The 25943-nt window shown below is 44.5% G+C and overlaps 1 protein-coding gene across 1 annotated transcript in view; it reads right to left on the bottom strand.

Annotated features, from left to right (window-relative positions):
- Positions 1-25721, bottom strand: part of HAO1 (hydroxyacid oxidase 1) — a 41696-nt gene extending 15975 nt beyond the window's left edge. The window contains exons 1-3 of the mRNA XM_044454449.1: positions 25574-25721; positions 10071-10222; positions 488-743 (exon numbers count right to left, since the gene is read on the bottom strand). Coding sequence (XP_044310384.1) covers positions 488-743; positions 10071-10222; positions 25574-25710 — 545 coding nt within the window. The 5' untranslated portion in view covers positions 25711-25721. The remainder of the gene's footprint in view (positions 1-487; positions 744-10070; positions 10223-25573) is intronic.
- Between the last annotated feature and the right edge of the window lie 222 nt (positions 25722-25943).

Here is a 25943-nt window from a genome sequence, read left to right as displayed (position 1 = left end):
AGACCCTGACTTATAGCTAACGGTGCAAGGTTAACATGGCTGGGATGCAGACACTGAGAAGGTGAGGAAAACCTCTCCTTCTGGTATTCTTACAACAATCAAACCGAAACCACCACAGGAGAGCCGTTTTAAGGACTTTGAATCATTACAGATAGTTTGTAGCACTGCAGTAAAGTGTAATGTACCGTCATCTTTACCTGGGTATTTTTTGTTGTTGGCTACTTTTAGCAGGGGATGGTAGAAGACAAGACGGCCTGGAGGAATGTTGTCCATGGGGTTGTGACAGGATGGACACGACTTTGCAACTAGCAACAACTTTTAGCAGAGTGGGTGGGGGTGGGGGTGGGGGTGGGAGAGGGAAGGCTCTAATTCTACAAGTAAATAATGCCACACTGGCCTATTAGTACTGCATGGGCATTGTGTTTAGGTGTAGGATTCAAGCACAGCTACTGAAAAATGCTGGAAAGGGGCCGATGCCCACAACTACCTGAGATGCGAAGGGAGCTGAAATTTGTTCCGCACATCATCTAGGCGTTTCCCAAGGAATGGTGTGTCTACAGTCAGAAAGATGCCTTTGTATCCAGTTTTCTCCGCACGTTGCACTAAAGACCTGGTGACCTCACGGTCCTTATAGATATACAGCTGCAACCAACGAATTGCCTTCGGAGCTGCCTGAGCCACTTCTTCAATAGACGACGTGGACCACGAACTCAGCATCATGCCTGTCCCCATGGATCTGCATGCTGAAGTTCAGGAATTAAGTTAGCACCTGCCTGCTAAACACAGGTCCCAGCAGGGAAGTAGATGGAGAACTAGGGAGGAGCTATAGCCCAGTGGGGGAGCACCTGCTTTACAGGCACATAGTCCCAGGTTCAATGTCCTCATGTCCAGGTAGCATTGGAAAAACACCTGCCTGAAACCTAGGAAAGCCATTGCTACCGGTCAGTGTTGACCATACTGGGCTGGATGGACCAAGGGTCTGACTCTGCACAAAGCAGCTTTTATCTCCCCAAGTTGTTTTTACAGGCTGGAAGAGTTTGTGTGTATCCCCCGAGCTTTCTAAGTGCTCAATTGCTTATACAGACAGTCCCTGAGTTATGAACATCCTAGTTACAAACAATGCATAATTACAAATAGACTGCCACAAAGCCAATTAATTTAAAAAAATACTGCATGGAATCATCATCACCATAGAGAGAAAGAAAGCAAAAGGGTAGAGAGGGCCTGCAAAGCATCACCATAGAGAGAGAGAGAAAGTGAAAGGGAAGAGAGGGAGGCCTCCAAAGCATGTGTTCCTATTGTGCCCATCTGGAGAGGGTGGGTCCTGCACCCCTGACCCCTGCAAATGTGGGGGGGGTGGCAACAATATGTGATCTGACCTACATACAATTTCGATTTAAAGACACATTTCCATTTTCTCAGGAATGGAAATTGTCCATAACCTGAGGACTGCCTGCATGTAGCAGCTAAAAGTGCTGCTGCGTCTGTGCTCGCAGAGTGGTTTCCCATGTATTCTGTGGTGGTGTTAAGCAATTCCTCTGCAATGAGTTCATGGTGGTTTCACAACTGGTTAGCTATCTATTGGTTGGCCTTGCCTTGATTCCTGCACTTATTAGTATTCAGCTAACCTTTCCTTGTAAATAGAAACTGCTACTGTTAACACAAGGTTGCCATGGAATCATAAATAAAAGAAACTCACTATTTTACTCTAGTAATTGACATTCCCTTACATTAAAACAAAAGGAGGGGGAAGGTCTCTTAAATATTTATGCTGGTATGCTTAAGTCAGCCTTAATATTTTGTCCACAGTTGACTAGCAATGGAGCTACAAACAGAACTACTCCACTTCCTCACAGAAGCAATGTAGGACCAGGTTTGCCAAGCCCTGTTGCTTCACTAGGTCTTCTCTGGCCCAGACTTTGCCTTGTCTGAAAATGTATTGGAGCTGAAGACTACCAAGCTTGGTTTCTGTGGCATCCATGTTAGGCCCCTTTCAAACCCTAGATCTCCATTAGGCACACAAGTACGTTTCCCAGCTCCAGCACTTCATGCAAAACCTATTCCCCAAACACCATCAATCCCATTTCCAGAAGCAGGCAGTTTGCTGGACCACATGAGAGCAATATTGTTTTTTGTAAGCCGCCCAGAAACCTTTCAGTATTGGAATGGCATATAAAAACTTTAAATATAAATAAATAAATAAATAAATATTGTGTCAGACTAACTGGCTTCCCCTCATCTTCCAGGAACAATTTGGGTCAGGGTGAGCAGATGTCAGGTGTGCCAGATCTACTGGACCTTCAACTAGAACCAGGAGGCCACCCCCTGGAGCAAAGTATAATACAGAACAGATTTATTTAGTTGTTTGTTTATTTGTCCATCAATATTATAACCAAGCTTAGAAGTTCTTTCACAGAACATGCCACACTCCTGGTTTGTCCCAGCCATTCTCTTCAGTAATCTAATGTGTGGGGTGGCAAGGAGGAGGGTTTTTTTAACTCCTGGAAATTAGCTATTATCAGACAGTTGGGAGTCAGGAACCCTTGCTGATCTTTTGCAAATTGCTGAGAGATCTACTGGAAGATCCTGATCTGCACTCTGCCCCTTCCTGCTTTAAGACAATGGGCACAATTCAGTGGCATGTGCAGACCCAACTAGCCACATTTCCTTTTCTAAAGTCACCCCAAGGAAATCCAAAACTATACATAAAGTCCTCCAAGTTTAAGTGGGAGCAGAATGAAAACTGGCAGTTTGAGAAAGTCTTTCTGACACATCTGAAGGTTTGGTGTGGTGTGGTGTGGTTTGGAAACAGAATGCTGACTGAATCTTGACAGAGAGGAGAGGAGCAGGGAGTAGAAAACCAGGCGGAGCAAGAAAGGAGTATCCTGGAAAAGGCCACGGTGGGCAGCTTGACATCCTGAGCAGAAGCATTTCACACTGCAACAGGGTACTGCAAATCTCATTGGGCAATGGCTATTCTGATGGCCATGATTGCTAAATGGCACTTTTGTTGCACTGCGCTCCAATTAGCAGATAGCAGAAACAGAGCCCACCCACCCTCCGACCCTTTTCTGCCATTTGTGAACAGATGCAGAGGCATCATGCTGGGGTTGAAAATGAAATACTGGGATAGATGGACCTCAGTCAATGTGGCCACACTATTTGATGGGGGCATTCTTATTTCTGTTCTTCCCCCTCCATAAGCAAAGTATTTGCAATCCATCAGAAGCATTCCATTGAGCTTCTATTTTGAAGAAAGGGAAAGATGTTCTGAGCCCAACTATTGACTTAACTTCTACTTATAGATAAAGCCATGCTGCTCCATAAGAAAAAAAATCTACAGTCAGGTAATACCTTTAACAAGACAAACTAAATATGCACAAAACTGCGCATAGGGCTTAATGAAGTCACTGTCCCACCAGAACAGTTAGACTTTCCCAGGTAAAGAAGCCAAAGTTTCACTGCAGAATTCTGTAATCCTTGACCCAGGGCTACCCCTGCTGGGCATAATGGACAATGTCCTCAGATCTCTACTGAGATCTTGTGAACACCCATCATGCTTCTGACAGACAAACACTTAAACCTCATTCCCACTATTCCAAGTATCTTCTGTGTGTAGAAAGCTCACACATCCTTTGAACAACATGATGCACAGAGAGCACAACTTCAAAGAATTCTGCCCTATAACCAGATACACAATAACTCATTTTCCAGCATTGCAGTCTTTGCGCAAAGTGACAACCATGAGGCAAAGTGACACTTTGGAATGGAGCATTCAGGTAAGACTTCCCTGCATTTATTTCCACCTCCTTTATCCCTCAGTCATTCATCTCTCCCACTTGCATAGTTACAGTTCTTTATGTAGCTTTAATCTCCCCGCTGTGCAGAAATCATACAACTGCATCAATTAACTAGAACTATCTATCCCAAGAGATAGTCATTATACTATCCCTTGAGTTGATGAGGATTACAGTTTTCTGTTAAAGGTATTAGAGCTCCACCGTGTGGAACATCTGCTTAATGATAGGAGCCATCATAGAAACTAATTCATTTCCTAAATAATCATGGGGTTTCCCTCTCCACCACCCACTACTTATTTTCCTTCGGTGAGAAGGAACACAGGGTCCTTTAGATACAACATGCAGATCTATTTCAGCATGGTGAGATGCAGCTTCTGGAAAGCCCTCCACCTGGCTGCTGTGACTCTAAGTAGGAGCTGCTGCATTTGAACTCCTCCCATTACACACAGCACTTGGACACTTCCAGATGGACGCCTCCTAGCATCATGCACCCATTCCCTCTTTTTCTCCATAATGAATTCTCGTGGCAAGCACAACAATGCAAATTGTGGCAGAGAAGAACCCACGAGGGTTGTGAGTAGACGCTGACCTTGTCTGGACACCCAGTAAAACTCTGTGAATGAGGCAGGGCAATGCACAGTAAAAGACTTTGTTGGAAGCGCTGCTAGAATTGGTTGCTCCCCTCAAAACGAAAGTCAGATTTTCCCAGATTTATGTTAGGTAAAGCTGGGCCAAACTCCCTAGAACCAATACAACTTTCAAGGCCATTCAGTAGCTTTCAGAGGGCTTTTGGCCCGCCTTTCTCTAGAGGAGATGACTGAGGTTTTTGGGCATCCTCTCCCTATTTCCTAAATTTTAAAAATGCTGTGCCATCATTTGTAGCAGTGGCACACAGCGATGTGCAGCCCAGGGAATTTTGTTTTGTTTAAGCCTGATGAGATCCCACAGCATTTTGGTTATAACACAAGACAGCAGCTTGCACCAGGTTTGCCAGATTTCAGGCCTGCATGTGACCCTGTAAAAAAAGAAGCCCTGTTTTGCCCTTTCAAAACCACAATTTTGAAAGAAAGACTTTTGGGGGGGGGGGCAGGGGGACAGCCACTAAATTGGCGTGTTTCCCAAAGTGGTCTCAGAAGAGGTGAAAAAGGTGCAGGACACTGAGAAGTGGCAGGTTCAGACATAAAATCTAGAGGATTGCAAATGAGATAATACAGGCCACCCTCTTCCACAAGCAAAGTTCTTCTCATGGCTTCGCTGTTACTTGACAACTGCTAGATGAGTGCAAAGTAACAAATGTATCAGTTTACAGCCTTCTGTGAGTCCATGCCCATGGGTTAGTTACTGCACTTTGACAGCAGACAATTCCCAGGATATTGATTATGCATGACTTTTCATTTCGGACCACTGTAAGTACACAGCTGCATGCTTAGGAAGGAAAATACAATGTGAAAGAAGTGTGCGAAAGCAAACACATTCAAATGATCACCATTAAACCCTGATCAGTCCCTGCCTTTGTTTCCCTACCAAAATAGTAGTCAAATTGGACTAAGTATGCTGTCCAATTGGATCTAGGTGTGCAGGTGGTAAGTTCTTAATTTTTATCATTGATTATGATGATGATGTTTTCCTCTTCTCTCTGTGGGAATAGCTAACTACAAACCTGCCCTCCTGTGTTTTCTCACCCCCAGTGGGTGGCTGATAGCATGGCAGCAGCCCCCTTTCCTCAGAGAAAAGATTGGCAGAGAGCAAGCAGACAGAACCCAAATGATGTCCAAAGTGGCAGCTAGCAAGAGTTGGGGGGCATTCGTCCTTTGCCTTAAAATATGCAAATAGGGAGTGATGACTTCTTTTGTCCCGAGGAAATGTGCAACTTGCATTTGAGAGGATAGCTAAGTAGAGTAGGAAAATGGACATTAAGGAAAACTCTGTCTAGTCCAAGTGAAATTGTAGATGAGAAAGTTAAAAGGCCTGCCATAGTAGCATCTCTGGGAGAAGTCCTGGTTTGCAGTGAATTGCTGAATCAAGTTTAAGAGTTAGAGACATGATCTGGAACTTACATATGATTTAGAAGCAGGTACAAGTTCATGTTAGGAGGGACTTGATGAGACATGACTATTCAAGTTCCCTTTTAGAGGGAACGACGATGAGGGGAATGCCTGCATGGATGCTCACCTCTCTGTTACTTTCACATAAACTTTGTGATACTGGAAGAACATCCCAGGTAAAGCAAGCGGTGTGAACTTTCAAAGGAGAGAGAAAGCTGGGAAGGGGCTGGGTGAATAATAGGTTGCTCCTGGCCCTTCACCCAAGGATTCTATTCCATCCTCTGGAGGTCCTGAGGAGGCCAACGCCCTAAAACTCTGACAATGCTGGCATCAGCCCACATCCAAGTGGCGTTTAAGCCTCACTGCTCACATGGAAGGGAATGGAGCATGGCAGATGAGGGTGTGTGAGAGAGGCCAGCAGTCTGCAGTTTGAAAGTTAAGGTGCTGTATGGAAGGGAGAAGTCATGCCAAAAACATAGGAAGAGTGGTGCTGTGTCAGACCGAATCAGTGCCTAGCCCAGTATCCTGTTCCCACATGGAACAACCAGACACCTATGGGAAGCCCACGACAGAACATGAACGCAGGAGCACCCTCCGACCTGTTTTTCCCTGAAAGTGACACAGAAGCGTGTCTCAGGTGTGGGCAAAGTGGAGTATAGTGGCTAGTGGCCGTCTGACTACTACTAGGATCTACTACTAGTTTTAAGAAATAAGAAAATGGGACAGAGGAAGCTGTTTCAGGCTGAGTGGAACCACTGGGCCACCGTTTTATTGTCGGTGCTGGCTGGCAGTGGCTTTGTCAGGGTTTCAGGCAGGAGCCTTTGCTAGCCGTGCCTGAACATGCTGGGGGCCGAACCTGGAGCCTTGTGCCTGCAAAGCAGGGGGCTCCGCCATGCTGCAGTGCTTCAGTGCTCTCTTGTCCAAAAGTAAGAGTGCTGCTTCAGTGCTTGGAAGATGAGAAGCTGTAGCTGTGCAATGACACTTGGGTTCTGTCTATCACAAACATACACACACCCATCTCTTGGAGGTATGTCAAACCCCATTTGCCCTGTTGCTGGGAACCACATAAGCAGGGCCAACATCAGAGGTAGGCATGTGCCCAGACCCTGGCAGGTGCCCACTGGCCAGAGCCTTCCACCACTTCACCTTCTTCTTGCTCCAGTCCTGACAGTGGTAAGAGAAGGAACAATGGATGCTAAGGCCTGCCTGCCCACTGGCTGCCCATCTGGCAAGAAGCAAGTGGAAATGATAATGAGAAAGAGGAGGAGCAGCAAGAGATGGCTGGCAATAAAGATAGTGGGAAGGCAGTCTCAAGAAAGGAAGGTGGGAAGGTAGACCCAAGCACCCTCTGCATCCTGGAGCCAGTGGCAAATATAACATCTGTGCTCTTTTATTCACATATTTCTTCACCTCTACCAAGCATCAGTGATTACAACAGCAATTCTTCTACATGTGACATCATGACACTAGTATGACCTTAGTTAACCAGTAGAGGAAACAAGCTTGTTAGGCCCTCAAAATTCAGTTCATCAAAGGAGTACAGGAAGGTTTGGAGGCTTTGTGATGGATTCTTGTGAATTGAAGTAACCAGGTGAAAGGGACAAGCAAGGTGCACATTACCTCTAAGTAACCCTGGGACTATGTAAGGCCAAAGCTATTCAGAGTCATGTTGCCTTCTAAATGGAAGAAAGTCACTATTTTCTTGATACTGAGGACAGTTGTATAAGCCAGTCACTGAGCCCCAAGGTTCATCTGTTTTTAATGCTAGTGATGGCATCAGAATGGGTTTCTAGATTCAGAAGCTTTTGCCTGCTTAAAATACATGACTGTCCTGAAGAGAGAATTTCTTTAATTAACCCCCATTTAAAGTATTCTGCCATGCTTACAGCAGTTGGTTCATTAACTTGCAACATCCATCCTAAGCCCCAGGGAGTAAGCAGGGCTAGACAGCAAATACAGGGAGAGTTTTGAGCACTGGTGCTTTGGAGAAGTAGCAGCTGCCATGGATGATGTAAGTGTCCATGTGTACACACACACACACACACTGCACCTGTTTTACAAACAAGGCCCCATTCCTTTTTTTATGTATTTCATTATAAAGAATCCAATACAAACACAGTCATATATCTTACGAAAAGGAATTGGCATCCTTTTTGTGTTCACAACTTCCTATCCAAATGTATAGGAACACAATAATTATTCTAATACAGAATAAAACTATTTTGTTTACCTGAAGTAATAACTGTATGTGAATTTCCCAGGCTTCTATAGACTGCCATTTCCACCATGCCCGGACTCTTGTCTATTTGCACGTTGAAGGAGATCCTGCAATATTCTTATAATCAATGGTTCTGCTGATTCTGTCTTGGGGCAGCAAAGAACTAGACTTCAGGATGAACACTCAAGAAACTAGTGTGAACCAAGCAAGAAGAAAGGATCCTCTGTATTGCTGGCTTCTAGAGACCTGGTTGCATGACTGTTTAAGATGTCTCCCATCCTTCTTCAAAGCAGCACATGGGTCATCCCAATATGAGTCTCACAACCCAGGACATATGTGGCAGGTGTTTATGGCTGGAGCACCAGGACCAGCAGTGATGGACAGGGATGGAGATCTTATCTAGGGATGTGTGAGGAATCTGTTTTGCAGATGGGAATCCATCAGATTCCCTGGGTTCGGCTCACCGTATTGCAGTCCACTTTGTCACAGCCCATGGGTAAACGTAACCAGGTTTCATGGGGTGCTCACCAGGAATTGAGTCTCACGTGCTTTGCAAGCAGTGTCCCTCTTCTGTGCCATGTAAAGCAGCCTTTCTTTGTGCTGGAAATCAACTAGTCTGCAAGCTCATTTCAAGCCAGTTCTATACCAACTACACTGGCTACCAGTGGAAGTCCAGGCCCAATTTAAAGTGCTTCTACTTACATACAAAGCCCTAAACAGCTTGGGTCCTGGATACCTAAAGGATTGTCTGCTCCCATATGTGCCTACCCATCCTTTAACACTGAGCCAGGAGGTCAATCTCCTTAGGGATCCATCTCCTGGAGAGGTGAGGGGGATGATGGCTAGAAGAAAGGCCTTTTCTGCAATTGCACCCCACCTCTGGAAGAGGCTCCTTAGAGATGTACACCTGGTGCCAACGCTGTTAGCATTTTAGTGCCCGGCAAAGACTCACCTTTTCTCCAATTATTTTAACAATGGATTTTAATGGCTGTATGGTTTTTAAATTGACTCCATGTTAGATTTAGTCAATTTTGCTTTACATTATTTTATTTAATGTTTATATCATATTTTAATTTGACAATGCTACGTGCCATGGATTTTATCACATTCGTCCCTTTCAGAGACTATCAGTACGAAGAGAGGCTATCCCCTGGGAAACAAGAGAGATGAAGGTGTTTCAGTAAAGGAAACAGCTTCAGTTCTCACAGCCAAAAGCAGCTCTTATCTACAGACTGTTTGGGGAAGGTAGCACTAAGGCAATTATCTGTTGTTGTTCCTAACAAGCCAAAGGCCTTGGCATGGCTCCAAAAAAATTATCCTGGCTTTTGAATGCTGGAAAAAGTAATGACACTACCTTTTGAAACTTAATAACTTGATTATTCTTCTGGTGGAACCCATCAAATATAGCAGGACACAATTCCCTGCTGATACTGTTTCCCACCATGTACAGGAACCCTATTTAGGCATTTTTCATCCTGGCACCATAAAAAAATAAAAAGAGAGAATGCATTAACACCACCCCCTCCTTGCCATGTATGACACTGAAGAAGTCTTTTGTCAGATAATAATTTGATTGTTATTACTAGTGAAGCAGCTTTGCTGCCTTAGAAAGAGTTATGCCTTAGTTCTGATCAAACATGGCTGGTTTAGCTAAATCATGCCATGTGTTCTAAGTGAAAAGACATTGTGAGAGTGCATGTACACTTCGTAATCAGTAAAACCTAAATTTAAATCCATGTATTCTTCCTTGGCATATTACATAGCTGTTCACTGGGGAAAAAGCTAAAGCATATTATTTAATAGCAATTAAGCCTCAGTGAGCAATTTTCCCCTACCCATTTCTACACTTTGATGTATCATACTGACGATGAGGCCAAGGTAGCCAGGCAAATTACTCTACAGAAAATAAGGTGTTTTTTAGCCGGGAAGGAAACATTTCTGCATGTTTCATGGAATTATAACCCACCATTGTGTTTTCTTAGAAGGCTTTCTGTTGTCATGACTCACCTCTGACAGTAGCAGTTTCTCCATCTTCATGAGCCATTTTTTGCATGGCAGTTGCTCCAACACATATAGGCATGCTGACTCTCTGTCCCAAAATAGAAGTCGCTAGATCCAAGGAAGACACATTCCTCAGCATCCGGGGGTAAAGTCTCAGCCTGGCACAAATGGAAATGGAGAGCACAGCTACTGGACAGCCGTCAACATTTAGGAGTTGGCTTAGCACACAAGGCCCATAGTGTAACACAAAGATCCGATGACCCTAATTCAATCAGTTCTTACATAGAACACTGTGGTCATGGGAAATGATCCAAAGCATTTAACTCTGAAAAAATTGTCCAATGCACGAGTATGGAACTGTTAAGAAACACAGCCGTTGCATGATTGCTAGTTGTTGTGCAGGATCTAGAGTGGAAGCAAGTTATACTGTGCACGGAGAAAAGCTGTTAGATGCCAGGCTCTTCAGCTAGAACTTCTAATGGCCAGGTTCTAGTGCAGGAGTGAGGAACCCATGACCAATGGACCCTTCAGGCCAATGGACCAAATCCAGCCTGACAAGGTTCTCCCAATAGCTGTACCCCCTTTCCCCAGCCACTGATCATTTAGCACTTTCCTGACTCCATGTTTTCCCTCATTCTAAGACATTGGAATGCCTCTCTGAAGTCTTCATTACTGGCAGTAAAAGCTTTAAGCCAAACTGCACCAGTATTGTTAGAATTCTGGCTTCTAACAATTTGGCCATTGGCCCAGCCACCAATGGAATGTAGTCCCTGAGGGCATCTTCAAAATATGTGAGTATTTGGGTTCCATCCCCTTTGGCCTTAAGTTCTGCCCACAGCTGAAATGGTGTTCCCAAGAACTTCTCCAAGAATGAATTCAGCCCTCAGACTGAAAGAGGTTCAAACTTCCCAGCTCAAATGTTTTATTTCCTGCACCACAGAGGCAGAACATCTGTCGAAGCATCCACAGATTCTGCTGTGTTACCTGGAGGTGCTATCTAGACAACATGACACAGAACCAAAGATCTCCATCTTTCCATCTCCAAACAACTTATAGGATTCCTCAGAACAGGACAGTCTTATTCGAAAATATCGATGCCAAAACAGCTGGACTAGGTCCCAAGAAACCTCACCTGATTTGTGGCCTCATGGAGTGCTGGCCTACTCCATGTCTAACCTTTAAAGTGATTTCTAACTAGTGAACCCATAACAACCTTCAACAGAACATTCAAAATGAGTAAATAATTGAACTATGTTATGTTGCTATTAATAAAGCATCCATCAACACCTCTTTGTTCCCCCAGAAGTGGTCATTTTAGTTAACAGTCAAATCCAACCATGCATAACTTGATGAAACTGTTGTTTATAAAAGGCACTTAGGAACTTTTGCCTCCTCCCTGCCCACCGCCCCGAAAGCTAGGCAAGTCTCATTTCCGTGACCTTGTTGACACCTAGCTTCAGGGAAGCAATGACATGTGCTGCGTGATCAGCTTCAGTAAACAAGCTGTCACTGGTCCTCTATGGCATCAGTGAAGGGCAGTTTATTTTCTGAAGCCTTCTGGAAAGTCAGGGATACAATGTGTCAGAAATGGTTATCAGAGGTTTGATTATTTTCTCTCCCAGTTCAATTTAAAGGCAGAAAGAAGAGATCTTAAATTGATTTCCTGGAGCATCGTCAGGCCACAAGCACCGCGACCTTGTCTGAGATGGGGTCTGGCTGAATTCGACTTTGGAAAAGAATTCTCCCTGCCAAGAGCAGAACTATTGGAGGACAGTGTTTTTTTTAGTTCCCTTAGCACACACATGGCGATAATACAGCAAATGGATAGTCTCTTCTCTCACTGGTTTTAAAACAGCAGGTTAATTTGTTGTCACCCCAAAAATGGCCCCATTACACTGCAGACCTCTGGAGGTCCTTTTCAAGAGCCAAGTGGGAAGTGATCTAACTAGATCTCACAACCCTAGATAATTATTGGCCATTCTGCAACCACAACTTCACTTTGCCACTCAACTCTAAGTTTCCTTGGATGGAGAGGATTATTTGATCCTTTCTTATTTGGTTTCAGGCCTGATTTGAGGATAGGAACAGCTTTGGTGGGTGACTTACAGTGAATTGGACAGCAGGGAAGAACTGGACAGTGGGGAGTGTGTCCTGAATGGTATTACTGGACCACTCAGTGGTATCTGATATCAATGATCATGGTATTCTTCTGGGACACTTACCTAAGAACATGGGGCTTAGGGGCACCATTTTGCAGTCATATCAGCCCCATTTGACTGAATGTTTCTAGTGAGTAGTGCTGGAGCATTGCTGCTTGACTCATTGGCCTGCAGCAGCCTTCCTCAACCTCGTGCCTTCCTGACATGTTTAGACTGCAACACCCAGAATTCCCAGTCAATGGCCCTGCTGGATAGGAATTCTGGGAGTTGTGGTCCAAATGCCTCTGAAGGTCACCAGGTTGGGGAAGCCTGGCCTATAGGGTTCCTCTTCTAGTTGTTGCTGTTTAACATCAACATGATGTCCCTGGGAGATGTCATCCAAAGTTTTGGAGTAGGGTCTTGGTACTAATGCTGATCCTCAGTTGTATTTCTATTTTTTCAGTTGATGCCAAGGGAGCAGCAGAAATCCTGCACTGTTGTCTGGAAACAGTGATAAACTGGATATGAGCCAATAAACTGAGTCTCATTCCGAGCAAAGTGGCATACAGTCTCAGGGTCAGTAGATATGAAAATCCAGGATTGGGACTACAGTCTGTTTTGGATAGGGTTGCCCTCCTTCTGAAGTAGTAGGTCTGAATCCTGAGAGTGCCCCAAGGGCTATCGGGTACTCAGGTGATTGCTATAGCCAGGGCAAACTTCACCTAACTATAGTAGTGTAACCAGTTGTGCCACTTCTTAAAGACAACTGATCAGGCTATAGTCACTGTCCATTTAGGTTACTGCAAGGCACTCTAACCGAGACTGTTCTTGAAGAATTTTTGGAAATAGCAGCCAGGGCAAAATGCTGCCATCAGATCATTTCCTGGAGTGCATTTTGTAGGCTATATTACACCAGACTTCCATTAATTACAGTGGTTTCCAGTAGATTTTTGAGTCCAACTCAATGGGCTGCTTCTTACCTGCAAAGTGGTTCAGTGATTTAAACCAGGGACAAGGATCTCTCTCTCTCTCTCTCTCTCTCTCTCTCTCTGTCTCTCTCTCTGTCTCTCTCTCTCTGCTATTTCCCCTTTTGAATAAGTTTCTAGGTGTTCCATGGCACAAGTGGGGAAGGACCTTACAAAAAGTGGGCAAGGACATTCTGTACATTAACATAAACATAGACGCTTACACACCACTGAAATTCATTCAGTGGTCTTGTAATAAATGTGTGTGTGTTTATATTAATTATTATATATATTGAGATAATAAGGATGGAAAAATGTTTGGCATTAATACAGCACTGGCAGTATGAGATACATTCAAAAAGAACCTAGAACTTCTTTCTGCACAGGAGATTGTCTCCTACCATGGCATCAATACCGGCTGCTACAGAGTTATATAGTTAGACATAGGACTTTAGCAATTGTGATTACAGGGTGAACTGAACTGGAACAGATGCTAAATGAAGCTGAAGGATGGAAAGAGTTATCATCCAAAACTCTGCATAGTAGGTATGAAACCTGACCACAAATGCTAAACTCAGAATCAAATGGAAAGATCTAGCAGATTTCTCAACAAACAATGAAATGTATTATCAAAACAAGACAGGTCTGATTTCTTCCCAGCTGCAGTGTTAAAAGCAGAAGTAGGAAACCTTCAGGTGCTTTGGACCAGAGAAGTTTTGGACTACAACTCCCATGAGCACCAGATAGCATAGCTAGGGATTCTGGAAGCTGTAGTTCAAAGCAACTGGAACATGCAAGATTGCCAACCCCTACTCTAAAGTAACATGGCAGTGTAATCTGACTTAATCCGGCTTCATAAATCTTGTTTAAATAGGAATGGATTGGAGCTTGCAGCATGCATAACCAGGAGCACTTTTCAACCTATTTGGTGGCAGTGTCCAAAAATAATTTTGAGAGGAAAAAGATGAACAGCGAAAAGATGAATAGAGAACAAATTCCACTACACACTTGAATGATGCTGTAGAGCTCTGTTTAAAAAGTTTGTACATCACAGGCACCAGGAGCTGGGATGGGATTTACAGATTGCAGTGAAAATACTTATAGCTACCAAATGGAGAGATGAAGAGGTCCCCTCATTTATAAATGTCAATAGCAAAAATTGGGCAGATTGCACAGATGGTGAAATTGACTGAAATAAGAGGTAGAGAAAATGATTTCTTAATTAAAGTTGGGTTCTTTATATAAAGCAGATAATTAAGTACATCTTGAAGCATAATCAATTTAATTCATTTACTATTGAGTAATACTTGGCTAGAGTAGAAGACAAGCAGAGGTGGAAGGTTTTTTTAATTATTATTTATTTATTGGCTAGAATCCAGAAGATGCTACTCAGAGCCAGGTACAGGCAAACAGAAAGACACTATGAATCAAGAAACAGGGTTTTCATGATCAGTGCTCAAAGCAAGCTCCCACGTCTTTTCCAAAAATCCCCTCCTGATATTTCCCAAGCCATTCTTTTTTAGGAACCTAATTTGGGGAACTTGGGAACTTTTTAACCAGTGCTGCTTTTAGACACTTTGGGAGTCAGGAACCCTTCTTGATCACTACAACTCTCCCAAAGATCTACAGTAGAAACCAGTCTATTTTTGCCTACCCCTGTCATACAAGAATTATGGATGTAAAATAGATATACTGAATATGGAATGCCTGGTACAGAGAGTATATATTAAAATCATTATTTTTGTTTGGTATTCTTTTTGCTTTGATTTGTCTTTGTGTATATTAGAATGATTTAAATAATGTTTTGTTTAGTCAAAATAGGTTTGCTTCATTGTTTTGCTCGTATTTAGAATTCTGTAGTGTAAGGACTTGAACCTTCCTGGATCAGACCAAAGGCTGGTCTAGTTCAGTATTTAAACCATGGCGGACCCAAAGCCAAACAAGTAGGTCATGGACATCCTAGTACTCTCCCACTCATTTTGCCCAGCAACAGGTATTCTGATTAGAGGCAATGCTAGGGAATGGTCCAGTAGGACTGGAAGCCCCACATCTCTGGGAGGTTGTCTGCCCCACCTCCCTGCTGTCCATGGGCATTTGCTGAAACAAAGGTCCAGGGCCCCTGATGCTTTGTCAGATCCCCCAGCATTAGCTGGATTTTTGCCCACATGTGCTTCCCCTCCTGCTGCCTCTCCCCAAATCTTTCTGCCTGTTTTTTTTCTTTTTCTGGTTAACCTAAATGACCTCCTCTTCTCTGTCTCTACATCCCTGTTTACAAGTAGGGGTGTCTTCGGAGACAGGGATCTTTAAAAATACACACACATGGGAGGATGGAGTTTAGAGCATATGTAAATTAGCAAGTGCAAAGGAGTGCATTTTTTAAAAAAAATTGTGATTGCCCTGTGGACCTGAGCCCGAGATTTTTTTCAGCATGTATCATTGTCCTGACAAGGTAACTACAGCCCATGCTGAGGGTCTTGACAGTACTGGTAGTACCTTCCCTTCCATGATTTTGTCCAACTCTCTTTCAGCGCCAGCAAGATTGGCGCCCAGCCCTACAAGCTAGGTTATCAATGTTGCATAAGGTTCACATTAAACGAAAAAGAAGGGAAGAGCTTATAAAATACTGCATTTCAGTCAAGGCAAAATCATCAACAATGCAAAAAGATTCCCTTAATTGCATGCATAAACCACAGACTTGACCATCCCAATTCATATTAAATGTAATTGCTGATCTGTATGTGTGGGTGGGCTATAAATGAGCGCAGAAGTAATAGTAATCAATCATACCCGATAACAGTTCATTTAGTACCTCTGTCATGCCATTTTGGGGGCTTGCCAATAATGAAATCCATGGCAGAAGGAATAGGCAATGCACATTATGATTCAGCTGCCATTAACTCAGCCCCTTTAATCCTTTATCTTCATAAACGTATTTGAAGCTTTTAACTGAAATGAGAGACTGAGCTATTAGGGAAATGCCACCACTGTGCTGCCAGCGTAAGTTATTTGACTCTGTCAGAGAGTGCACAAAGGACAGGGTGGTGAAATATCTGGGACATTTTTCTTGATCCAGGATTCTATAGTTCTCCCCTCTCAGCCTGATCCTTTAAATCAGGGGTGCACAATATTTTCCACTGCTGGGGGCTACACCATCACACACACCCTATGGGGAAGGATGGGGAAGTTTAAACCACCCCTCCATGCTTGCTGAGACCTGAGGAAAGATGTGGCAGGAATGAGGTGGAAGACATTCTACAGCGGTGATCACCAAGACTGTTGTTTCTCTGCCAGATCTAACAGTGAAAGACAGGGATCCAAGACAAAGCGGGGAAGTAGGTAGGGTTCTGAATGTTAACAAAGAAAGGGTTGCACTTTAATTGTTTGCCCATTCTCCTTGCCTCTTTTCTCAACTGAAAAGGGACTATGTCATGAACTACTTTGATACCAGTGCTTCTAGCAGAAATTGAAGCTGCTGGGTGTGCTGTCTCTTCAAGAGGGTAAGTATTGAGGGGTTAGACTGTTCTCGCTTGGAGAATGTGGTTTCAGGAAGCATGGCATCATTGTCAAAAAGAAGAAAAAGAATTTGTAATCATTGATTCATTTCAGCTTTTAATTAAGGTTATCTCCATTTGCATCCTCCTTGAAGGTTATTATAGTTTTGCACAATCCTGTTAATGGCTTTCTCAGACACAATGCATTCATTGTCAGATAGTTTTTGTGTGTCTAGTCATCCTTTTAGTTCTTCCAAAGATGCAAGTATTAATTTATTTACATGACCAAGCAGGAGGTGATTTCTCTTAGAACATGAGCATTTGGAGCAATGAGAAAAATGACAGCACTGAGCTGTGATTGTGACTAAAAGTAGCCAGAGATAAATTTGTGATTCATTAATTTCAGGAAACAAGGCACCAAGATGCATTCAAAATTACTTTTTCCCTGCTAGAAAATGACAACAGTGTATCTGACTCATTGAAAATGCTGAAGGGTGCAAAGCAGGCTTCTCCAACCTGATGCCCTCCAGATGTGTTGGTTTCTGTATCCCATCATCCCAAATCAGCATGGAATCCTGTTTTTAAAATTCTCTATTTGCTCCCAGAAGTCATTGACCTGGAACTCATTTGGTGCTTTGCAACAGGGATGTTGGAGAAAATGGACCAAGTCACTTGAGCTTTCCAAGCAAGTGACCTGTGTCTCCCTCAGCAGACCAAATCCTTCAAAGTCATGAAGATTCCATGAACTTGCAGATCAGTTTTTAACTTTCTGAAATGTTATGCAAGTGTGTTCTTGTTGTTGTGGTTGTTGTTAGTCGCGAAGTAGTGTCCGACCCATCGCAACTCCATGGACAACATTCCTCCAGGTCTTCCTGTCCTCCACCATCCCCCGGAGTCCACTTAAGCTCACGCTGACTGCTTCAGTGACTCCATCTAGCCACCTCATCCACTGCCGTCCCCTTCTTCTTTTGCCATCTATTGTTCCCAGCATTAGGCTCTTCTATAGGCTCATGCCCATCTTTGCATAAAATGTTCCCTTCATATCTCCAATTTTCTTGAAGAGATCTCTGGTCCTCCCTATTCTATTGGTTTTTTTTTTCTATTTATTTGCACTGTTCATTTAAGAAGGCATTCTTATCTCTCCTAGCTATTCTCTGGAATTCTGCATTCAATTGGGTGTATCTTTCCCGTTCTTCCTTGCCTTTCGCTTCCCTTCTTTCCTCAGCTATTTGTAAAGCTTCCTCAGACAGCCATTTTGCTTTCTTGTATTTCTTTTTCTTTGGGATGGTTTTAATTGCTATCTCTTGTACAATGTTGCGAATCTCTGTCCATAGTTCTTCAGGCACTCTGTCTATCAGATCTAATTCCTTAAATGTATTTGTCACCTCTACTGTATATTCATCAGGAAGATGATTTAGGTCATACCTGAACGGCCTAGTGCTTTTCCCTACTTTCTTCAATTTAAGCCTAATTTTGCAACGAGAAGCTCATGATCTGAGCCACAGTCTGCTCCTGTTCTAGTTTTTACTGACTGTATAGAACTGCTCCATCTTTGGCTGCAGAGCACACAATCAGTCTGATCTCTGTGTTGACCATCTGGTGATGTCCATGTGTAAAGTCGTCTCTTGGGTTGTTGGAAGAGAGCGTTTGCTATGACCATCGTATTCTCTTGACAAAATTCTACCAGCCTGTGCCCTGCTTCATTTTGTATTCCAAGGCCAAACTTGCCTGTTATTCCGGTTATCTTTTGGCTTCCTACTTTAGCATTCCAATCCCCCATGATGATAAGTACATCATTTTTTGGTGTTAATTCTGGGCCCCCCTTCCCCCTCGGAACACCTGCCACAGGCACCATGCCACCACCGCCGCCGAGAACATCGCGCCCCCAATCCAGCATTGCTCCTGCGGCCACCGCTGCACCATCCCAGGTTCGGAGGATGCCGTGGCCGCCGCCGCCCCGCTGCTGAGGAGGGCGGCGCCATCTTGCCGGCTGGCGAGTTCCCTGCGTCCGCCCTGCTCCTCACTGCCGGCGTTGGTGAGAGCAATGCTGGATTGGGGGCGGGCGCAAGGACAGGCGCCGGCTTAACTCACCGGATGAGGCCAGGGCCGGTGGCCAAAGGGCGATGACCAAAGGGCGGTCACCGCCGTTTGAGGCCGTTCAAAGCCGTGCAAGGGCTGGGCTGGCGAGGGACCTCGGCGGTGGGTGGAATTTTATATTGGAATGTTATATTGGGGGTAGATGGGGAGTTTTACATTGTCTTAACGTTTTTATTGTATTTTAACTTGTTTTTACAGAGTCGTTCCTGGCCATGTTGACGGTTGGGTTACCTGGGGAGCGCGGGGGAGCCCCCATTGGTGTGGTTGGGGTTGGGGGCAATGAATGTTTCAGTGGTGGGGGTTTAACGTGTCCACGTAGAAGAAGGAGGGACAGGTGTCAACCCCCAGCCAGAGGGTTCCAGGTAGTCTTGTCAACTGCCCCCCGGGCCTGACAGTGCTGCTGCTTAATCCACAACAAATTGTCCCTCATCCACGACCTGATTGTGGATGAGGGGGCCGGCCTGTCTTGCATAACAGAGACCTGGGCGGGAGAGGCGGGGGATGTCGCCCTCTCTCAAATGTGCCCGCCTGGGTATCTAGTTCAGCACCATCTATGCCTGGAGGGGAGGGGAGGGGAGGGGGGTTGCTTTGGTTTACTGAGCATCCATCTCCCTCACGGGGCTTCCAGTCCCCTTGAGGCTGGGGCTAGAGTGCCTCTACTTGGTGTTGGGTGAGCGAGACAGATTGGGGATTCTGTTGGTGTACCGTGCACCCTTCTGCCAAACAGACTCCCTGCCTGAATTGACAGAGATCGTCTCGGACCTGGTGTTGAAGACTCCCAGGATGTTGGTCCTGGGGGACTTCAATCTCCATGCCGAGACTGTTCTGACTGGGGTGGCTCAGGACTTCATGGCCTCCATGGCGGCCATGGGGCTGTCTCAACATGTCATAGGCCTGACCCATGAACGTGGACACACGCTTGGCCTGGTTTTCTCGACGGGGCAGGAAGAGGGTGGTCTGAGGGTGAGGAATTTGTTTCTAACACCCCTGTCATGGTCAGATCACTTCCTCGTGAGGTTTGTGCTCGAGAACGGCCTTTCTCTCTGTAAGGGTGTGGACCCGATTGTGTGGGTCCGCCCCCAGAGCTGGATGGATCTGGATGGATTCCTGAAGGCCCTGGGGGAGTTTCCGGTTGGCAAGACTGGTGCTCCTGTCGATGCTCTGGTTGAACTGTGGAATGGGGAAATGACCAGGGCCATTGACACGATTGCTCCCAAGCGTCTTCTCCCGCCAGGCAGAGCCCACTCTTCCCCTTGGTATACACTTGAATTGTGGGTGATGAAGCGGGTTGGGAGAGGTCTAGAGCATAGGTGGAGGAAATCACAGGATGAATCTGACCGAACACACTTAAGAGCCCATTATCGGGCCTATGCTGTGGTGGTGAGGGCGGCGAAAAAGAAATTCTTCTCTGTTCCACTGCCTCCTCACAATGCCATCCAGCGGAGCTTTTTCAGGTGGTACAAGGGCTGGTTCATCCTGGCCCTAAGAAAGATCCGGTACCACCCTCGAAGGCCCGCTGTGACGACTTTGCCAAGCATTTTAGGGAGAAAATCGCTCAGATTCATCACGAGCTGAACTCCACTAGTGACCCAGAGGCTTCTGGGGAGATACCAATGTCGCCGTCTGGTCCAAAATTGATGGATGAGTTTCAGTTACTGCGGCCTGAGGATGTGGACAAGGTGCTGGACAAGTATGTCCACCACTTGCCTATTGGACCCTTGCCCATCTTGCCTAATTAACAACACCAAGCACGGGATAGGGACCTGGATCCTGGAAGTGATTAACGCCTCTCTGAGGGATGGCCAGGTACCTGCCCCTTTAAAGGAGGTGGTAGTCTGACCAGTCTTTAAGAAGGCGTCCCTAGATCCAGAGATGGCCACTAATTATAGACCAGTGGCCAACATCCCGTTTTTGGGTAAGGTGTTGGAGCAGGTGGTGGCAGGACAACTCCAAGCACTCTTGGATGAAACTGATTATCTGGACCCATTTCAGTCCGGCTTCAGACCCGGGTACGGTACTGAATCTGCCTTGGTCGCCCTGTACGATGACCTGTACCAGAAGAAAGACAGGGGGAGTGCGTCCCTGTTGGTTCTCCTGGACCTCTCAGCGGCTTTCAATACCATCAACCATGGTATCCTTCTGGATAGGCTAGCAGGATTGGGAGTCGGAGGCACTGCCTTGCAGTGGTTCCACTCCTATCTCAATGGCCAATTCCAGAAGGTGGTGCTGGGGGACTATGGCTCTGCGCCATGGCAGTTATGCCATGGAGTACCGCAGGGATCCATTTTGTCCCCTTTGCTATTTAACATCTACATGAAACCGCTGAGAGAGGTCATTAGGAGGTGTGGGCTGCAGAATCATCAGTACGCTGATGATACCCAGCTCTACCTCTCATTTTCTACCAATCCAGGTTAGGCAGTGGCTGTACTGAACCGGTGCCTGGCCAAGGTAATGGGCTGGATGAGGGCTGATAAATTAAAGCTCAATCCAGACAAGATGGTGGTCCTGTTGGTAGGTGGATTGGACTCCCTCTTAGTCCGGGCCCAATTCAAGGTGTTGGTTATTACCTATAAAGCCCTTAACGGCTTGGGTCCTGGCTACCTAAAGGAGCGCTTACGTCCATATGTGCCCTCCTGCTCCTTGAGATCAGTGGGAGAGGCCCTTCTCTGGGAACCCTCTGTGAAGGATATTAGGAGGGTAAATACCTGGAGGAGGGCTTTCTCTGCAGTGGCGCCCAATCTATGGAATGTGCTCCCCAGAGAGGTCCACCTAGCGCCGTCATTATTTGTTTTTCGGCGCCAGGCCAAGACCTTTTTATTTAAACCTTATTTGAATTGTTAGCTTTATTTATTGATTTTATATCTTTGGCCAGGACGTCTCCAATTATATTGTTTTTATATGTTTAATATGTATTTATTTATTGTTGTGAGCCGCCCTGAGGCTTCAGCGAATGGGGCGGCATAGAAGCTTACTAAATAAATAAATAAATCTAGAAGGTGCTGTAGGCCTTCATAGAACCGGTCAACTTCAGCCTCTTCAGCACCAGTGGTTGGGGTATAGACTTGGACTACTGTGATGTTGAATGGTTTGCCTTGGATTCAAACTGAGATCATTCTGTCATTTTGGAGACTGTATCCCAGTACTGCTTTTCCTACTCTTTTATTGACTATGAAGGCTACTCCATTTCTTCGGAGGGATTCTTGCCCGCAGTAGTATACCTGATGGTCATCTGAATTAAATTCATCCATTCCTGTCCATTTTAGTTCACTGATTCCTAAGATGTCCATGTTCAGTCTTGTCATCTCTTGTTTGACCACATCCAGCTTGCCTTGATTCATGGATCTTACATTCCAGGTTCCTATGGAGTATCAATCTTTGCAGCATCGGACTCTCCTTTCACCACCAGATACATCAGCAACTGAGTGTCCTTTCGGCTTTGACCCAGTCGCTTCATTCTTTCTGGCGCTACTAGTACTAGCCCTCTGCTCTTCCCCAGTAGCATATTGGACACTTTCCAACCTGAGGGGCTCATCTTCCGGCGTCATATCTTTTTGCCTTTTGGTACTGTCCATGGGGTTTTCATGGCAAAGATACTGGAATGGGTTGCCATTTCCTTCTCCAGTGGATCACGTTTTGTCACGTTATGCAAGTGTAGCTGTTGGAAATATGAAAGTTCTTGGCAAATACAGTAATGTATATGCTGTTTTCTTCAAAACAAAACAAAAATGAAACAAAATTCCTATGCTTTATCCATTTCTGATTTTTCAGCAGTCTCTAGTACATAAAACAATTTTGGGTGCACTCTTTGCACTGATCATACTTTGACCTAACCAAAATATGCAAAATCTTATCCTCCATTATAAATAATAGCAGACTGTTTTGCCTACTTTTCTGAAGAGGAAAACATCCAATTCCATCAATGAGCAGATGCTTGACAATCCATAAAACAGAAATGGAATGTATTAAGCAAAATCGGTAGATCCCTAGTTCAATATGGAGCTGAGATTTGCCAGATCAACTTCATAAATTGCAAGAGGCAGGGAGGAACAGAAGCATTTGATTTCTCTTCCCTTTTCATATTTGCAGCGTTTCAGCTGTCGAGGCAATTAAATTGCCATGTATATAATAGGAAAGTGAGACTTGATTATAGGTTATTTTCTTTTGATCATTTCCCACAGGGAATGACAGAACTCAGAATTCAAACAGTTTTCTCGGTAGAACAACAAGGGATATGTCAGCAGAAGTTGTAACTTCACGCCTCCAGCAATGCTGGGGCACTGAAGAAACCTTTAAGCCTCTATATAGAGTTGGGCGCCATTTTTGCTAACAGGGCTTTTTCTTTTTTGGTCATAGAACGCACCGGAACAGCGTTCCGGCACCGTTTTTTGACGGATTTTTCCATGTGATTGTGAATCGCCCTGTCGGGCGTAGCAGGCGGCAGCAAACAGCATTAAAATAGTGCCTGCGGGCTGCGTGTGTGCCGGCGCTGCTTGGGAGGGCGCTGTTCGGCTCGGGATGCTGCTCAGCTTGGGATCCGTCGTGTGGTCGCGCGCTCAGTGCTTACTGCCGGCGGCGACCACTCTGTTTATGTGTGTGTATGACTGACCCCAAGAGGTGAGTTCCGGCACCTTTTTTTTTATTTCAAAAAAAGCACTGATTGCTAAGTTGTCAATTCCATGGAGTCTCAGGCACTCAACAATTACTGGTCAGGCTGAGCCTTCCAAAATGTTGCATTTATTTGTTGGGGCAAATAAAGCACAGCAAAGTACAACAGTTTAAGTAAGGAATGCCACGACCTTTCAGGATACCATCCTCGCAGGCACATGTGTATTGATTATGCACTTGCTTAAGTGAGCTTCTTCTCACAATCATCCTTGCAGTGGGCTGCATTTGAAGTCACTGGCGAATATAATCCTCAAAATAAACAAGAAGAACAGGGACAGGGAGAACCAGAGAAAAGGGAGCTTGTATGCAACAGCGACTGCCCCAATGTTGAGTGGGAGAAGAAAATTATGAGAAAAATCTGAATCAGTGGTAAACCCTCTGTGGTCAGACAAACTCAAACCCCACTACCCCCAAACATGCTAGCAGACAAGAATGAGTTGACAGAGCCCTCATCCCTCCCTGTGCAGTGACTTTAGGCACGCAGTCTGTGCTATAATTTACACATAAGTAGTCCTGTCAACTCATACTTTTATGCTGTTGGCACAAGGTGTCTCCTCCAAACATCCCCGAATTTCAGCTTCCTGCATTTTTATGGTGTTTTTAAAATAAAATAACGACTGGGATGACAAAGACATGCCAGAAGCTTCACAGGAAAACAATGACCCCCAAAACGTACAAAAGCAAGGTTCATTTCAGATCATCCTGTTCTCATATTACAAGTAAGTGTGCAAGTTAAAACCTCCATTAAACGGAATGCAATCGCCACCACCACCACCTTGTGAGAAAGCCTTGCTATGACCTCTTAAAAATGTAGTAGGCCAAAACTATTGTTGTGCAGAGAAAACTCAACAGACCTAGGTTTGCCTATTTCAGAAAGTGCTAGTTCCTTGGAGGAGCACTCCAGCAGGGGTTTGACACTCCATTTGAGCAGTACCAATTCCATTTGTCCAGAGGCTGACTTCCACAAGGCTTCCATCACGACACTTGATTTCTCCCCCTTTCTCTTCTTCCTTTAATCTCCTCCACCCACCTCATTCTCAACAGCTATGAGGGGCCATATTTGAAAACAGAGCTGCTCCACCACACTCCTTTCGTCCCTTTTGCTACTGTGGCTTGTTCTGAGGGTTAGAGTAGCCGGTGCCTGATTTTGGCCACAAGAATGGGCAATGATGGATATTTTTCACTTGCTCTCAGCCCTGCTGTAGAAGGAGGTGAAGTTCTGGATCATGAAGCCAGAGGACAGTTGAGCTAAGCATTTGTTCATTCACAAGCACAAAGAGGAAAAGCCAATAGCACATTAAGAAGTTACTTGATTTTCACATTTAAATAAAAATTGCTTGCTTTTTTAACCAGTTACTGATCCACTCAGCAAGGAACTTTGTCAAATGTCTTCTCAAAGTCCAAGTAAACCATGTCTGCTGGATCAGCACTGTCCATCTGTTTATTGACACTCTCAAAAAAAAAAAATAGTGGAAAAAAACTTTTGCAGAAGCCATGTTGATTCTCCTTCAGAAAGACTTTTTCTTCCATATGCTTAATAATCTTTTCTAAGGCTTTACACTAATTTATCCTGAACAGCTGTAAACAGCAAAAAAAATTGGCCTGTAATTTCCTTGATTCCCCACAAATCTCTTCTTAAAATTGATGGCCCCTTTTCAGTCCTCTACTACAGAGGCTGGTTTTAGGAACATGATCATATATGTACATCAGCAATTTCACATCTGAGTTAAGAACTCCCATATACATACATATACATACCATCTGAGCTTAGAAATGTGTTTCCTGTCCAATTTGCAAAGTACATTAAAATAAAAATTATTTGCTGTACAAGCATTAAAGCTGGTCTTCAGTCATTATGCCAAATAGGGAAACAGGTAAGTCATTCAATTGTTTTTTGGACACAACACAGTTGTTGGAACATTGTGCTCCAACATCACAGGTATGTGCAGCTTTAGTACATAGACATGGCAAAAACTAAGAGTGAAGATGAGTTTTACACACATCTCTGAAGCAACAGTCAGGTTGCCCCTGGGCAATTTACAGTCAGTCAGCAACTTACCTTCACAGATGCACTTCAATGCTTAATATTTCTTGTTTCCACTTGAATTAAATTTGAGCACAATTGTTAAATAGACATCTGCATCATTTCATACCTTGAAAAGGCAGCTACATTTTCAGCCAGTGTCTGCTGGTCATCAGCCCCGGACTTGTAGTAGTCATACACAGATTTTCGAAGAAATTTCTTTGCATACTGCTCAAAGTCAGCAATGCATATTGGTCTTTCAGACATGATGCTCACTCTTCAACTATGTTTCACTTCTTAGATTATTTAGACTTAATGCTTTTCTGCTTGTTAATCATTATATTAAAGCAAAGTTCAGATGCCTCTTTTCTTTCACAAAAAGCAAAGCTAAGTGATATATCAAGCCCCCTATTGACATTTCTGGATGATTGCTCTGGACTTTGATACCTGCTTCTCATTGACCCAAATAGGACATGTGCCTAGTGCATATCATTGACTGC

This window comes from Varanus komodoensis, unplaced genomic scaffold (genome assembly GCF_004798865.1).
Source record: "Varanus komodoensis strain SLA01 unplaced genomic scaffold, ASM479886v1 scaffold7_3, whole genome shotgun sequence".
In the NCBI taxonomy this organism is placed as follows: Eukaryota; Metazoa; Chordata; class Lepidosauria; order Squamata; family Varanidae; genus Varanus; species Varanus komodoensis.
The sequence above is the reverse complement of the archived record's forward strand: the minus strand, read 5'-3'. Positions and strand labels throughout refer to the sequence as shown.